This window comes from Akebia trifoliata, unplaced genomic scaffold (assembly GCF_017979445.1).
Source record: "Akebia trifoliata isolate Shusen 1 unplaced genomic scaffold, ASM1797944v1 Contig00542, whole genome shotgun sequence".
Taxonomy (NCBI): domain Eukaryota; kingdom Viridiplantae; phylum Streptophyta; class Magnoliopsida; order Ranunculales; family Lardizabalaceae; genus Akebia; species Akebia trifoliata.
In genome coordinates, this window is record NW_028237081.1 from 4,412 (window position 1) to 20,259 (window position 15,848).

The 15,848-nt window shown below is 35.4% G+C and overlaps 1 protein-coding gene across 4 annotated transcripts; it reads left to right on the top strand.

Moving 5' to 3' along the window:
• Window positions 1-261: 261 nt before the first annotated feature.
• LOC147381355 (disease resistance protein PIK6-NP-like) lies at window positions 262-10,265 on the top strand. Of its 4 annotated transcripts, XR_015174625.1 has the most exons (4): window positions 2,725-3,246; window positions 3,514-3,567; window positions 3,667-8,540; window positions 9,614-10,265. XR_015174625.1 is itself a non-coding variant. In XM_086430543.1 (3 exons), the coding sequence occupies exons 1-2, from the start codon at window positions 448-450 to the stop codon at window positions 3,539-3,541; spliced, it is 861 nt and encodes a 286-aa protein (XP_086286669.1). In that variant the 5' UTR covers window positions 262-447; the 3' UTR covers window positions 3,542-3,567; window positions 3,667-3,914. The 4 variants fall into 4 exon arrangements, 2 of the variants coding, with proteins under 2 accessions (XP_086286669.1, XP_086286668.1); XM_086430543.1 differs by lacking the exons at window positions 2,725-3,246; window positions 9,614-10,265 and adding an exon at window positions 262-1,280 and having other exon boundaries at window positions 3,667-3,914; XR_015174624.1 differs by having other exon boundaries at window positions 3,514-8,540.
• The last annotated feature ends 5,583 nt before the right edge of the window (window positions 10,266-15,848 follow it).

Below are 15,848 nucleotides of genomic sequence, written 5' to 3' on the forward strand. Positions count from 1 at the left end.
GGCACCGACTATACTTTACTAAAGATTTTGACAAAATTGTTTTATGAGTTGTGCTGGGGTGACACGAACGCAGATACGAAAGTGTCAAAATGATGTGGTGTCGCATATATTACCATATATGCTTTTCCACAAGATACGAGTAAAAAGCATCTACGGTTATATGTGCACCACCACATCAATTTTATCGCCATTTGGTCAATGTTCCTCTCATTCCAGCATGTTCCTTTACGATATTATTTATCTTCTGAAGACAGCCAGTCAAAAAGGATAAGAACCTCTCCGCCTCATCTTGTGATCCTTATTGTTGAAGTAAAGGAAAGTTGAGTTCACACTTCACCTTGCTTGCAAAGAATCAAGAGTGAGAGCTCATATCTTCTATGAAAATCAAAGTAATTTTCTTTCTTTTCGGTGAGATTTGTATTCTGTTTGGATCCAAAAGAATTGGATATGGCAGCAGAAGCTTCAGTGTCAATTATCATCACCAAATTAACAGACTTGGTTATCGAAAAAATTGTCACAGAATTTCGCCTCCAACGAGGATTTGGCAACGATATTAAGTTCATCCGTGATGAACTTTCGACGATTAAGGCTTTTCTTAGAGATGCAGAGAAGAGAAGCATGAGAGATGAGGTGGTGAATCAATGGGTGGCACAAATGAGAGATGAAGCTTACAAAATTGAGGATGTTCTTAAGGAATTTCTATTTAGAATGATAAGTACTACTTTTAGTCCTATGGAGTCTCGAAGACTAACAGGTTCTTGTCTACAAGTATGTCGCTTCTTCATTCACGTGGGTGATCGTCGTCGATTTCGTTCTCAAATCGAAACCATTAGGAAGGAAATCGATGATATCTCTAGGAGAAGCCAGCAGCATAACCTTCGAGGAGAAGAAGGAACAAACTCAAATGACCCAAGACGCCGAGAAGCTGATGATCATGGTGTGTCTAATCGTTTCACCGAAGAAGATATCTTAGGGTTCGATAACAGTGTGAAGAAGTTACGAGAGTGGCATCTAAAAGAAGAAACAATAATTTCTGTGATTGGTATGGGAGGAATGGGAAAGATTACTATTGCCAAGAAAGTTTACAAGAGCATATCAGGAGGGGAATTTGAATGTAATGCTCGGGTATATGTGTCACAAGATTTCCAAGTAAAGGAGATGATGAAACAGATGCTTCGACAATTTCATGAAAGTAGGAAGGAGGCAATACCTAGTGATGTAGAGATGATGGCCCTAGATAATTTGCGCAAAACCATGTACAATTATCTACAAGAGAAAAGGTATGTCCTTGTCCTTGATGATATTTGGGATGTTAATGCTTGGGAAGGAATTACATATGCATTGCGGCGTGAAAGCAGGGGTAGGGTTACCTTCACAACTCACATATTGAGTGTAGCTTCTCCTATAGGAGAGACTTGCTATGTTCACCAAATTGAGCCATTATCCCATGAATTGGCTTGGGTTCTCTTTTGTAAAAAAGCATTCAAGAATGAACATTTCTTGGATTGTTGTCCGTGACACTTGAAGCAAATTGGAGAGGAAATGGTGAAAAGATGTGCTGGTTTACCCTCGCAATTGTCGTCATTGGTGGTGTTATGTCAAAAAAGGGACTAATGAATTAGAATGGATCGACTTGCTTGATAATCTTGATTGGGAACTTGGTAATAATCAAGATCTTGAAAGACTAAGCCGAGTCTTATTAACAAGTTACAATTATTTGCCACCCTATCTTTAATATTGTTTTTTATATTGTGGAATGTCCCTGGAAGATTATCAAATCAAGACATCAAGATTGATCCGTTTGTGGGTGGCATAAGGTTTCATAGAGGATCAACCTCGAAAAACACCAGAAGAGGTTGCACATGGGTACCTTGTTCAACTCATGGATAGGAGCATGTTGCAGGCTGATATTCACAACCACGATGTTGGGTTAGTAGCATGTAGAGTGCACGACCTCTTTCGTGACATTTCCATTCACATGATTAAGAAGGAAGAATTTGGTGAAGTTTTCACAAGGCAAAGCAATAACACAACCATCAAGGGCCAACGCAGCATAACAATTCAGAACTCTTCAATCAGCATTCCATCAAGCCTGGTTAATATAAAAACCCGATCTTTTCTCACAATTTCTGTAATAAGTTTTTACCATTGCTTCAAATGGTGTTAGTCAGCGTCAAATGTTTGCAGGTGTTAGATTTATCAGGATCAAACATCGAACATTTGCCAAGTACCGTGGTTAACTTGATCCATTTGCGTTATTTAAGTGTGAGGGGTACACATGTGAATGAATTTCCGACTTCATTGTCTAAGCTATATAACTTACAAACTTTAGACATTCGTAATACAAAGGTGAAGATTCTCCCAATGTTTCCTCAATTGAGGCATCTTCTCTTGAGGGGGGATCCAGAAGTCCATTTAAGATTCTCGACATTAGGAAGACTCAGTAACAACTCAAGCAATCTGCAAACACTAGGGAGAGTGTCAGCTGATGAAGGCTTAGTAAGTCAACTCTGTTACTTAACTCTGCTTCATAAATTATCTCTTTACAAAGTTGAAGAAGATCGTTGCGTAAAGCTTCGTGTTGCCATTGAGAAGATGCAATACCTTCGCTCTTTGAAAAGATGTGTAACCAAAGTTGGTGATATCCTTGATTTGGAAACCATGTCACCACCTCCCCTCCATCTTGAGAAACTTCGGTTACTTGGGTTTATGAAGGAAGGGTGCTAACCGCAGTGGACAAGCTCTCTAAATTGCCTCCAAGCATGTGTGTTAGGCTTAACTGAAGACCCTGTTAGCACCTTGGCACAACTACCTAGTTTAGAGAAACTTGAGTTGTATGCCAAAGCATACTTGGGAAGACAGATTGGTTGGGGTGACACCAATACGGAGAAATGATTAAGTTTTCCAAAACTAAAATATTTAGGTATAAGGTTTATGCTTGAATTAGAGGAGTTGAGTGAGATAAAAGAAGGTATAATGCCATGCTTGCAATATCTCTTTATAGCTAATTGCCCAAACTTGAAGAAGCTTCCCCATGGCTCCCGAATCCCTTTGTCACATGAGTGTAGCAAATATGTCTGACAACTTCATCAAGAGGCTGTGACACTGTGTTGAAGGTGTAATAGTAAGAGAAGGCGAGGATCATTGGATGATCCAACACATTGGTTTTAAATCTGCATTGATTTGGTGGAGACAGTTTCACTCAGGAAACATCAATCAAAATTGATTGAAATCCAAAACTGATTGGTAAGTTTCTTTCTTCACTATTTGTAAAATTAAACTATGTTAATTGTTATTAATTTCCAAAGCTTTCCTTTTTCTTGCCTTTTTTTCTTTATTTCCTTTTTCCTTTTTGAAGTGGTATATTGCCTATATGAATGCCAATTGCCATGCTGTAATAGTGTAATTAATTAATCTTTTTTCAATTATAAGTATCAGCTATTGCAGATAAAAAAGAAGAGATTAATTTTATTTAGACCCTTATTTAATTTTTGGTATATATTTTGTTGGTAGCTCTCATGGGAAGATGCACCAAGGCTGACAAAGTGACATGCGAGTGGGAAAAAGGTTGTGAAGATGCTTTTGAGGATCTATCATAATTTTTTGAAGCTGAGGAGGTCAAAGGATACATTAACCAGTTTGAATTACTCTGGATGAAATTTTCAGGATCGAAATCAATCTACAAATATGTTTGGATCATAAGAAGTCCAAGTGCCTTTGCATATTCTTGATCAGGGAAGTGCCTTAAATTGTTGTTGAATTTGTTTAGAAATGACATAATTGTGAACTCATACCTTTCTTTTTCCCCCTTAACCTAAAGGGTGTTGGTGTTTTACATTCTCTGTGTGTAAATTTATGGTGGATTATAAGTGTTGTGATCCAAAGTTGAAGAAATTTCCTCGAATTAAGCTTCACATTCTTCTAAACATTAAGGGATGCCACCACAGGTTTCATTTTGGCACTAAGGAGAATATAATTTGTCTTCTTCTCTTTTTTTATTTATTTGTTTAACTGTGTATAACTAAATTTATTGGGAAAATTACTTCATGAACCCTGAAAGAGGGATTTCTTTCTGAACATCCCCTACTTTTTACGCCGTAACTTGATAGTCCATTTTGTAAAAAAATTCTCTCTTAATTCCCCCTCACTCCCCCTTCAATTGGTGAGATAGATGATTCAAATTGTCAAGATCGACAATTCAAACCATTGAGATCGACCTTTAACAACCATTGCTAAATTGTAGATCTCGATGTTTGTAAATGAATCATCGAAATGAACGATTCAAATTGTTGAGATCGATGACTTGAATGGTTCATGTCAACAGTTTGTATCATTAGTCTCAATGATTTGAGTTCACCATTTTATTAGGATGAGGGCCGAGGGTGCATTGAGAAGTAAAGATTTTACTAATTGAATCTCTAAGATACCACCCCAAAACTCAGGGTGCATTTAGAAAGACGTCACTACAGAAGGATCTATATTAAGTAATTTTTGTGTAGCCATGGAGGCTTCCAACAATTCTAAATTTATAGCATATATACTTGGCTGCTTCTTATGCCTCTTTGGTGTGATGATACTCTGCATTGGTGAGATTCCATACTTTTTTCTTCTACATATTAGATATTTACAAGGGTTGGTCTCACCATTGATAGATCGATTTCTTTGATCAATAATCAACCTAGTCAATGGATCTTATCCATCAAATATATTGCATCTTTACATGCATGTATACAATCTATATTTGTGTCATATTGCCACTAATGCCACCCCAAGATGTGTGATTTTAGAGATTTACATATGATTTGGGGTGGCATTAGAAAAAGTTGGTGTGTCAATAGAATCTCTCTATATAATTCACATAAATTCAGTTTTTTCATTAGAGATCTGATCTTTGTAGATGTATATGCATGATCTTTAGCAAAAACTAGTTATGCAACAAAAATGGGGGCAAAATTAGCCGGAAAAAAAAAAAAGAACTAAAAAAAGATGGAAGAGATAAAAGTAGAACAAATTCCCAAACAATTACAAAGTTTTCAGTATTTCCTAGTGTTGCTACTATTGATAAAGTTATTACATAATGTTGACAATTTGATAACATTTTTTCAATACTAAGTGCACTATACCAAAATTGCGATTTAAGAACAACAATATAAGACGATTTTGAGCTCTAGTTTGAGATTTGTAAGCAGGTATGTCTCCTCATCTTCATGTTCTTGATTTCGAGTAGGACGATCTTTAAAATGTTTTCAAATCTTTAAGACTTTGGATAGAAACCCTAGTTTTCTTCAAAAGATTTGTCATAAACACCTAGCTCATTTTTGTTCTTTGATCCTCACTCCATTTTTTCGAAGATCTGTGTTTTGGATTTCTAGAAATTTGCTAAAGCACATTGGTTTTTGGTATTTTTCCATACATTTCACAGCAAGAGATCGTTTCTCTCTACCAAGATTCTGTTGTATTCGATCGAAGTGGGAGTGGATTCATCTCTGAAAATCATTTCTCTCCATCTCAGGTTCTAATTTTTCTTTGATTTGGGTTTGGATTTAGTGAGAAATAAGTGTCGATAGGGTTTCTTAGGGTTTGGTTTTTGGTATAGTTGTTGCCCACAGATATATTTTATTTTTTTTCGATGCCAAGTTGCTGAATTCAGAATAGATTTGATAGTTCAATTGTTTTTTTTTTTTTCCTTTAGAATCTTTCTGCCTATCAATTTGGATAGTCCTTGTTGGTTATGGCTATTTCTATCTGATTTGTTATGGAAATTTAATGTGAAATCTGAAAATTGGATTGATCCAAAAATAATCTCAAGTTTTAAAATGTGTTTCATTTTTGTTTATTTTTTTGATAAGCAGAACTATATATTTTTTTTCTGGTGATATATCAAGGTAATGAGTGGTGCTACATATCAAAAACAGAACAACAAAATACCAATGGATGATAACTGTAATATATTAATCCAAAAGTCCTATTTAAACTTCAATGGTAGATCCCAAAAACCGTTGCTAGATTATTCCCAATGTTGTTAAATAGTGTAAACTTATTCTGTATGGATGTCACATAGAACTCATGGATTTTTGCAATTGCCCCATGTTGATTCAGTCAAGACGGAATTAGTAGTCTCGCTATGCAGCACAACTGACCTCCTTCATTGCACTAGACAACTTCACTCATACGTTACATAAAGAGAAATAGATGGCTATAAGAATATTATTAATCAATCAAAAGAATGGGTGTTGTGTGTGCTTGGAAAAATCTAAATAAGTATCAAGAAGAATGTTAAATACCCTCATTCTTGAGGATCTCCCATTCATAGTTATGAGCATCATGATCCAATTTACTTTTATCATCACTGACCACATTTATATGGATATGTTGAAATATGGAACTTTAGCTCTGTTCTGCTGTAATTTTTTCAAACTATGTGTAGGATGCCCTCTTTCCCTCTTTTTATGGGATTTTTGGGTCCTCAACTCATAAATTGCAAGTCACACTTAAAGAGAAACATAATGTTCAGGACCCTGTTCCATTCTTAAAAGGCAATGACAAGTGGTCCAAATCCTGAATAAAACTAACACCTGTGGGTCTTCTCACTTTCTTTTTATTCATACTTTCTTCATTCTTGAAAGGGTGTCTTATTAAAATGATCGAGTCTACTGCGAAAATTACTAAATCAGATTTTTGTTAATATTTATGAAAACAGTCATAAAACTGATTTTGTAATTTTTTTTACAAAACAGTTATATGATGTACTATCACATTTTTTATTTACTTGTTTACCTTTATGGTGAACCTACATTCAACTCAAGGTTATGAAGGTAAATTCATAAAATGACAGATTCAGTAAATTTGACAAAATAAATAGCTGTTTTAGAAATTTCTCCTTCTTGAAAAGCCTATGTACATGTTGCTTTCACTTGTGTATACGATCATGGACATGTGCATTCTAACACAACAGATCTGTAAATTCTTGTAATTCTCAATATAAATATTCTGCTGTGAACCCATTTAGGTTCAAGAAATTCAATTAAGAAAATCTCTGATCTTTTTCCCTATCATAGTTAGATGTTTTGTCTATATTAATTAAATGATAAGGTATATGTATGCTGTCAGAATTTTGATTCACTCTGCAGCAGAAACAGGACCTTTGTACCATGTCCACTGTAGCCTACCCCACATAGGGTAAATGCTTCAACAGAAGACATGGCTCTAGATACATAATTGTGCAAGAAAACTTGTGCTGCTGACCCCAAATATTTTGGATTCTCTCCAAAAAATCTTTTTTTTGTTTTGGACTAGGTCCTTTGATAAGATCTTTACAATGGATCATTAATATCTAGGATGAAAGATCACAGTTGATTTCTGCTACATGGGCAAAGCAAATAATGATTATGTGGACTATTATGCTTCATTTTCTCTTGCTAAGGTTATTTGGAAATACATTTTATGATTGTAATACATTGTGTTAGTTGGACTATGACCATTTCAGTTTTAGAGGTTTTTCTGTAGTTGGTGCATATTATTTTTTTCTCCAGGAAGGTGATTGCACTGGAGGTTCTTCCCATTTGGAATTTTTTGGGATATCTATAAAAGAAAAAAAGAAGGAATTAAAGTGTGTTTAAGGCAAGGATGAAGACATGGCTATTGCTTTTAACATAAAGCCTTAATGTTTGATTGGTTCATTTCTTTTTGCAGTTTAGGGGTTTGTTTTTTGGTATAGATAGGCAATTTTACTAATAGTCAGGGGGAGGGGGTAGACTTGTTGCTTATGAGTCCTTGTTCCTCGTCCATTCTGTTAGTGAGGAGCAGCAATTGTTGACCCATAGTTTATAAAGTGCACTAGTAGCTGACCAAACTTGTGTAAAGTGTGTGTGTGTGGGTGCCCGCGGCACACCCATGTGCATATCCGTGTGTGCACACACGCATGTGTGATTGCACATAATCTGATACATTGGCTTGTTGATATACCTATCTATGGCCCAACTCCCCACCCCCAATAGTGGTTCAATTTGAAATTATATATTTTATGCAAACTTGAAAATTATGAATTTTGCATGATGTTCACTGTTACCTAGAATAAAAAATTCATTATCTTGGCTATTAATCCCAGACTTGAGATTTTCCTGTCATTGTTTTTTATAATTATTTCTATGGTATTCATACTTGTGTATTCCTTCTACACATCCAGTATGTTATGTATACATGTACTTAATCTCCCTTTTCTTACTGAATATTATTCAGTGCATATGGTTTATGTTATGTTACATAATATCAGCTTGATTGGTAACTCCTATCCTTTGGTTTTCGAGCATTTCAAGCCACTGACTTCATTAATATCCTCTTTCTTTTCTCTCACTGTGAAGTTGGTAGGTCTTCTCGACCTCTATTCTTCTTTTATAAAATTTGTCTATAACAAAAATAGGCATGTGCATGCTCTATAAGCTTCTTAGGTTGCTCTTTTACAGATCTGGGTTTCATCAACCTCCCTGGAATAGAGTTGACCATCTCCATCTCCATTGTTTTGCACTTCCCTTCATACCCAGGTACGCTTTGTATATGGAAATTTTCGCTTTTATGTTATGTTCTTTCTTTGTGTGAAATAACTAGGATCTGCTGCATACAAGATACATATCACTTCCTTCTATAATTCTAAAAGTACTTGAATAACTGGAAGCAAGTGAAATACATTTCTTTGGGACCCTTGGTGGTTTCGTTGAGGTTGAGAAATTGTTGGAGAAGATAAAGCCATAAATTTCAATCCATTCTTAAGTTGTGGTATCCAATTGTCGTTGCTTTCGTTTGAGGGCCAATTGCATGGGAAGTACCCATTGTAACTCTTGTACAAACTGTTAGCCTTCTGATTACTTGGTTGCTGAGGCAAATGCTTCTGTTAAAGTTATGTCTTTGATAAGCATATATAGATTTGGAATCCATAAATTGTACCTTTTCAGGTTTACCAACCGGTAGGTCTCCCATTTCGTGATATATGTAATGCTTCTTTCTATAGTTGCATGGATTATCTACGTGAAGTGCCACTCTTACCTTGAATTCACAACCCAAGATGTTTTATATCCCTGTCCATGGTCATTTTAGTTCCACGAAAATTAGTTTAAGCTTGACTCTGCCCACTAGTTGTCCGACCTGGTGCTCTTATCTATAATTATTTGTGGTTAATTTACCTTATTTAATTTTGAAATACCTTAATTTTCCCGCTTAATTAACCTTTCTTCCACCAATTAGAAGAGTGGGAAAGGAAAACTTGCTGGATTTTCATTAGCTATATATTTGAGCTCTCCTATATCAGTGTCATACATTAGTTCTTAGTATCAGATTTATTGTTTGGGGTTGCTTACCACTCTATCGAACTTTTCATTTCCTTTCAAATCTCTCTTATGCCTTTAATGAAGGACAAAGTATCAAAATTTAAATCTATTACAGATGTAGGGAGATAATGCCACCTTACAGAACTCATGCATGTAATTCAAACTATTATGGATATCTTGTGCATAGTTTTATTTATTTAGCTCACCCTATATTGCAACATCTCCATGTCCATGTCTGGTTGTGGCCTTTAATTTTGTGCCATTCTTTTTTGTTTTGTTTTATATAATTGCAGATAAGTCAAGGCTGCCAGGAGTTGGGAGCCTTTATCGTTGAGCAACTGACATCCCTGCTTTGTTGAGACTGGTTTTTCTCATCTACTTGCATTTAAGATTTCTTGAAAAGCCCACAGATGTTAACAGTGTGGCAATTTAAAGTAGTGGTACCTAGTTTATAGTCTAGGTTAATGTTTATACTCGTTTTTCGATCACCTTTATTGTTTATGATTCAAGATCTAGTTCTTAAACAGAAATGGAATTTGCAAATCTAGTTTTGGATCTGTAATCCTGTGTAGTTCTGATCTAAATCAGTATTGAAACGTTTGTGCTACAACAATAATTAAGAGATTTTTAATTAGCTACAATGGCTTTTTTTTTTTATAAGTAAAATATCATTTCAATAAGGTGGTCGAGAAGACTGGCAAAATAAACAATACAGAGAAAATGAAATAAGGGGATTCAAACAACAAATTTGCTCCCACCTAACTAGGAAATCTTCAAAAAGGACCCCCTTGAACTCCTTAAAAACCATACACCAAAAAAATAGTATACCTAACATAGTTAGAAGAATGTCTTCTTTTGCTCCTAAGCTTATTATTGATTTAATGATTAATTAATTTTTCAGTCAAATTCCTTTTTTGTTTCAAATTGTAATTGGGCTTTATCTTGTCTCAGTGATCTTGGAAATGTTGTTTTATCTGGTCAACTGTTTCCACAACTTATTCATCTTAGAAATTTGCAGTACTTGTAAGTCCTTTTTCTGCAATGAATTTTTTTGATCTATTGGTTGTCTTTGTAGAACTGTGATTGTTATTTTGCACATGCTTTGGCCAAAATGCAGTTGTAACATCTTTACTCATGTCACAATCAAGCACCCATACCTATATCCATGCAACTTAGCACAACATGTTGTCATCCATTCTCTTTATTCTTATAGATAATATTTAATAAGAAGTTTTATGGAAAAACAGAAATAGTAGTTGTTCTGGTTTCTTAAATGAGTGGTTCTTGAGACCATGAGATGGAGGCACGTGTCAATCTCCTTCCTCCTCCATTCCGTTGTCATGGGAGTTATACACCAGTTTTGTTATCATGGGTGTGATATCCATCATATTGCTTGATGCGCCACCATATTTTTGCCGCAATGGACACCTGATTCACCTTGCCTAGAATGCCCCCCTTCCAAATCAGCTCAGAATTACAAAGGTTGGTCAGTCTGGCAGCCTTGTGAGTTCAGCAACCTATCTAACTTGCAATGGCTTTGGGTCAAAGTACCCAATCCAACTTGAAACACCTCTCCGTTTGTGTCTTGTCCATCCTATATCTTGTTGAGAGGTGTAGTCTAGCTTGGTTCATTACTTTGTCAAGTTTCAAGGCTCATCTAGCTAACCTTTTCATTGTTGTGGGATATGGAATAGTAGCTAGTTAGAGTTATTGTGGCCGTAGAGGTGTAGTGAGGGGTAATTTTGGTGGAGTTACCAAATCATGGGGTTGACCTATATTGTGGAGCAATGCTAATAGAACCTCAATTACATTTTAAATCAGTTTATCTACCAATAATTGAACTTAATATCGAAATCGAGCAAACGACCTAAAGATGGACAAATACTTATATGAGAAATGTGTACCCACCACACCACACAAACGACCTAGAGATAATTCTATTTTATTATCTACTTTTTGTGGGGTCTCAATATGATAATTGAGAGAAGCTCTTTGCTCCTGTTATGCACGATCAGTTATCTCAGCAACTACGTATGTGAAATTATGAATGGGTTCTTCTGCTATAAGAAATTGTGTTGCTTGAACCTTAGGTTTTTTTTTTTTTTTTTTCTGGTTTCAAATTTGAATGATCAAGTCTTGTAAACTTGTTTATTTTATTAGGCCTTTATTGAAAAAGATCTGAACTGAATTGGACAAGTTTGTACAATCATCTATTATTGTAGAAGATTAGATTAGGCTTTAGAGAAGACAATAATGGAGAAAATAGGAGTCGAACTTGACTCTCTCACTATGAACCGTGGTATATATATAAAACTAGAAAATAAAATGAAATTACACATATGCCCTTATGGCACATATATAAAATACCGATATATTTAACACTCCTCCTCAAGCTAGAGAATATATATCATATAGGCCCTACTTGGTATCATGCAAATCATTTGCAAAGGCAAAAAATTTGCACTGTAAATGATTCGCAACACTTTTTGGGCTACAAACTATTTGTTGAAATTTATGAAGGGCTTAAGAGGTTCATGCAAATAATTTGCAATGCAAAAAAATTCTAGAATGTAACAAAGCATTTGTAAATTAGTTGGCATTTGCAAATGATTTGTTTCATACCAAACAGGGCCATAATCTCGGCTTGTTACACAGAAAAGTAACCCTATCACTTCCCAATGACTTATTATAGTTACTTTTCTGGATTGAAAATGATCAAGTTGATCTTCAGACTTGACATACGTTGTGGCAATTTCACCACTCAAAAGCTTCTCACGAACAAAATGATAGTCCACCTCGTTATGCTTCGTCCGCTCGTGAAACACTGGATTGGAAGCTATATGCATGGCTGCCTGGTTATCACATAAAAGACTCATAAGTGTCTCTACTCCGAAATTAATCTCTTGGAAAAAATGTCTCAATCAAATAAGTTCACAAGAAGTATGAGACATATCTTTATATTCAGCTTCTACACTTGATCTAGCCACTACCGTTTGTTTTTTGCTTTTCCAAGATATAAGATTACCTCCTATGAAGGTACAATAACTTGTGGTAGACCTCCTGTTTAAGGGAGGACCAACCCAATTTGTATCTGTATATCCCTCAATCCAAATATGACCATTAGGTTTGTACAACAAACCACGTCTTGGAGATACTTTTAGATATTTCATAATACATTGAGTAGTTACGCCCAGTGTGGCATCTTAGGTGCTTTCATAAACTGACTCACAATGCTAACAACATATGAGATGTCTAATCTTGTGATGGTAAGGTAATTCAACTTTACAACTAACCTCTTGTATCTGATAGGATCATCAAACACATCTTGTTGTTCAGCTGTAAGTTTCAATTTCTGGTCCATGGTGGTACTCACTAGTTTGGACCCAAGTAATTCTGTCTCTTTTAACAAATCTAGCACATACGAGAGACTAATACCACAACTTGAACGAGTAACCTCAATACTAAGAAAATATTTCAATTTTCCCAAGTCCTTGGGGGTATGAAATTGTTGTTAAAGATAAGACTTTAACTTTTGTATCCCATCAACATCATTACCAGTCAAAACAATGTCATCAACATAGACTATCAACAACACATAACCATTTATAGTTTTATGATGGAAAATTGAACGATCTGTCTGACACCGCATCCTCCCAAATGCAAGAATCGCGTCACTGAACTAACCAAACCATGTCCGTAGTAATTGCTTCAAACGAAAGTGCTTTTCGAAGTTTACACACTTTCCTAGTCTCCCCCGAGCAACGAACCTAAGTGGTTTCTCCATATACACTTCCTCATGTAAATCATCATATAGGAAGGCATTGTTAACATCTAACTGATACAAGGGCCAATTAGACATAGCAGCTAATACAATCAACACTCGAACCTAAGTAATTTTTGTATCTAGAAAGAAATTCTCATCATAGTCAACTCTATAAGTCTGTATCCCTTAGTGACTAACCGAGCTTTCAATCTATCAATTGTATCGTCAGGATGAAATTTAATAGTGTAGACCTACCTACAACCAACAACATACTTCCTCGGAGGAAGAGAAATCAAAGACCAGTTATCATTATGATGTAGAGCATCCATCTCATCAATACAAATGTCCTCCATCCCGGGTGAGAGAAGACAACCTGGAAATTCTTAGGAATAGTAACAGAAGAAACAGTGGAAATAAAAAAAGACATTGAAGAAGACAATGAGACATAAAAAACAAAATTAAAAATAATTTGTCTACTAACACCAGAATGAGTGTCATTGTAAATAACGATAGGTAATTCACTAGAAGATGAAGTAACATCCATTACCTAAATGGAAGGAAGTACCGATACATAAGGTGGAGATGGATCTTCATATGGTAAAGAAGTTGGTGTTGGCGGTGTAGTAGTGGTCCTCTTGTGAACAATTCGAAGTTGTGGAGCAGGATTGGGTTCAGAAATAGGAACAAGAACAGGTAAAAGAATAATCTCTGATATGGTGTCAACAAATGACCCAGTAAAGAAGTATGATGTAGACTCGAAAAATATAACATCAGTACAAACAAAGTGTTTACGTAATGTAGGAATATAACACCGATAACCCTTTTTCAAACTTTTGGAATCTAACGTTTCACGACCAGGACCCAAATAATGAACAAAACAGACACACCCAAAAATATGAGGAAGATGTAAAATAGGACGATCAGGAAATAAGATTTGATGTGGAGAAGTACTATCAATGACAATAGTAGGCATATGGTTGATGAGATGAAAAGCAGTAAACATAGCTTTATTCTAATAATATTTGGGAACTTGCATCTGAAATATTTTGGCACGTGCAACCTCAAAGTGGCGGGTTTTACGTTTAGTTACCCTATTTTGTTGAGGGATATGAACACAAAATGATTGATGAATGATATTGTGAGACTGCAGATAAGTAATATAACGACCAAGAAAATTTTCTTTTGCATTATCAAAACGTACAATGCATAAAGAAATGCCAAATTGGATTCGAATTTCCATATGAAATTGTTGAAATATATTAAACAACTCAGAACAATTTTTCATTAAAAATAGTCTAGTCATCCTTAAATATTCATTCACAAAAGTAATAAAATATTTAAGACCTAAATAAGTGGTGGGGGGAGGACCCCATGTGTCAGAATAAACTAAACGAAAAGGACTGAATACTCTACGACACACTAAGTGGAAAAGACACTCGATGGTGTTTGCTAAACTGACACTTTATAATTAAGTGTGAAATCTTTATTTAAAACAGTAACTAGATTTTGTAAACCATGAGGAGAAGGATGACCAAGCCAGCAATGCCATTAAAAGGTGTTAGAAGTTGAATGAAGAGTTGTTGGGACTGAAGCATTGTCGAGAAGATACAGACCACCAACTTCACGCCCACCACTACTCATCTTCATCTTTAAATCCTGAAACACATATTGAGAAGGGAAAAATGTCACTAAACAATCCAATTTCTTTGTAAGTTGACTTATAAAAAGAAGACTAAATGGAAATTTAGGAACATAAAATACTGAGGATAGAGAAAGACTAGGATTAAGTTGTGAAGTTCCTAACCCAACAACTTTTGAAAATGACCCATCAACTAGTTTAACGTTTTGATAAGAAGATGGAGAAAGATGATAACAGGTGAGAATTACTTGTCATATGATTTGATGCACCAGAATCAATGATCCAAGGGCTCGTAGATAATAATAAACAAGTGGATACCTTACCTGTCTAGGCTAAAGTAGCAGTAGTTGATGAGTTGGAGGCTAGTTTATCATACCCCTCTTGAGAAACGACAATGAATTCATTCTCAATACTTGGGTCAGATACAATAGTATGCTGCACAACATCCTGAGCTGAAGATAATGATTTTTTAGAGACAATTAGTCTCCCATTAAGATCCCAACAACCAAATGGGTACATTTTCGAGTTCCACCACGTCCCCCACGACTACCTCGGTGACCATGACCAGCATGATCTCCAAGTGTAGCTAAAGTAGATCAATCACTCGTAGGTTGGCCACAATATGATAGAGTGACTCTTTAATCTGGAGAGAACATCTGTCAAGGAAGGAAGATCATAACTCCCTAAAATCTAAGAGTTGATTGCATAATACTCTGATCGGAGGGATGAAAGAAGATGAATAACATCCATATCCTCTCTTTCTTCTGCATTTGAGGGATATTGCTAGAAATAGGTTGATATTGATTCAGTTCTTCGTGCATACGCATCAATGAATCAAAGGTCTAATCTATAGTTTTATCAACCTATTGTAAGGAGAAATACTGCTGAGTGATCTCATAAATTCGGGTTATATTGTTCAATCTCGAATACATGAGCCTCATTCATTTCTAAATCTCATTCACAGTATCCAAAAATATAAAGTTAACAATGATTTGCGGCTCCATACTGTTCCACAACCAAGTAACAATCTGAGCATCTTCTTGTTCCGAGACCTCAATGGTTTTTTCATCAAGAGAATCAGATTTCACTTTAATTAGATGAGATTTATTACCCTTAGCCTTCAAAA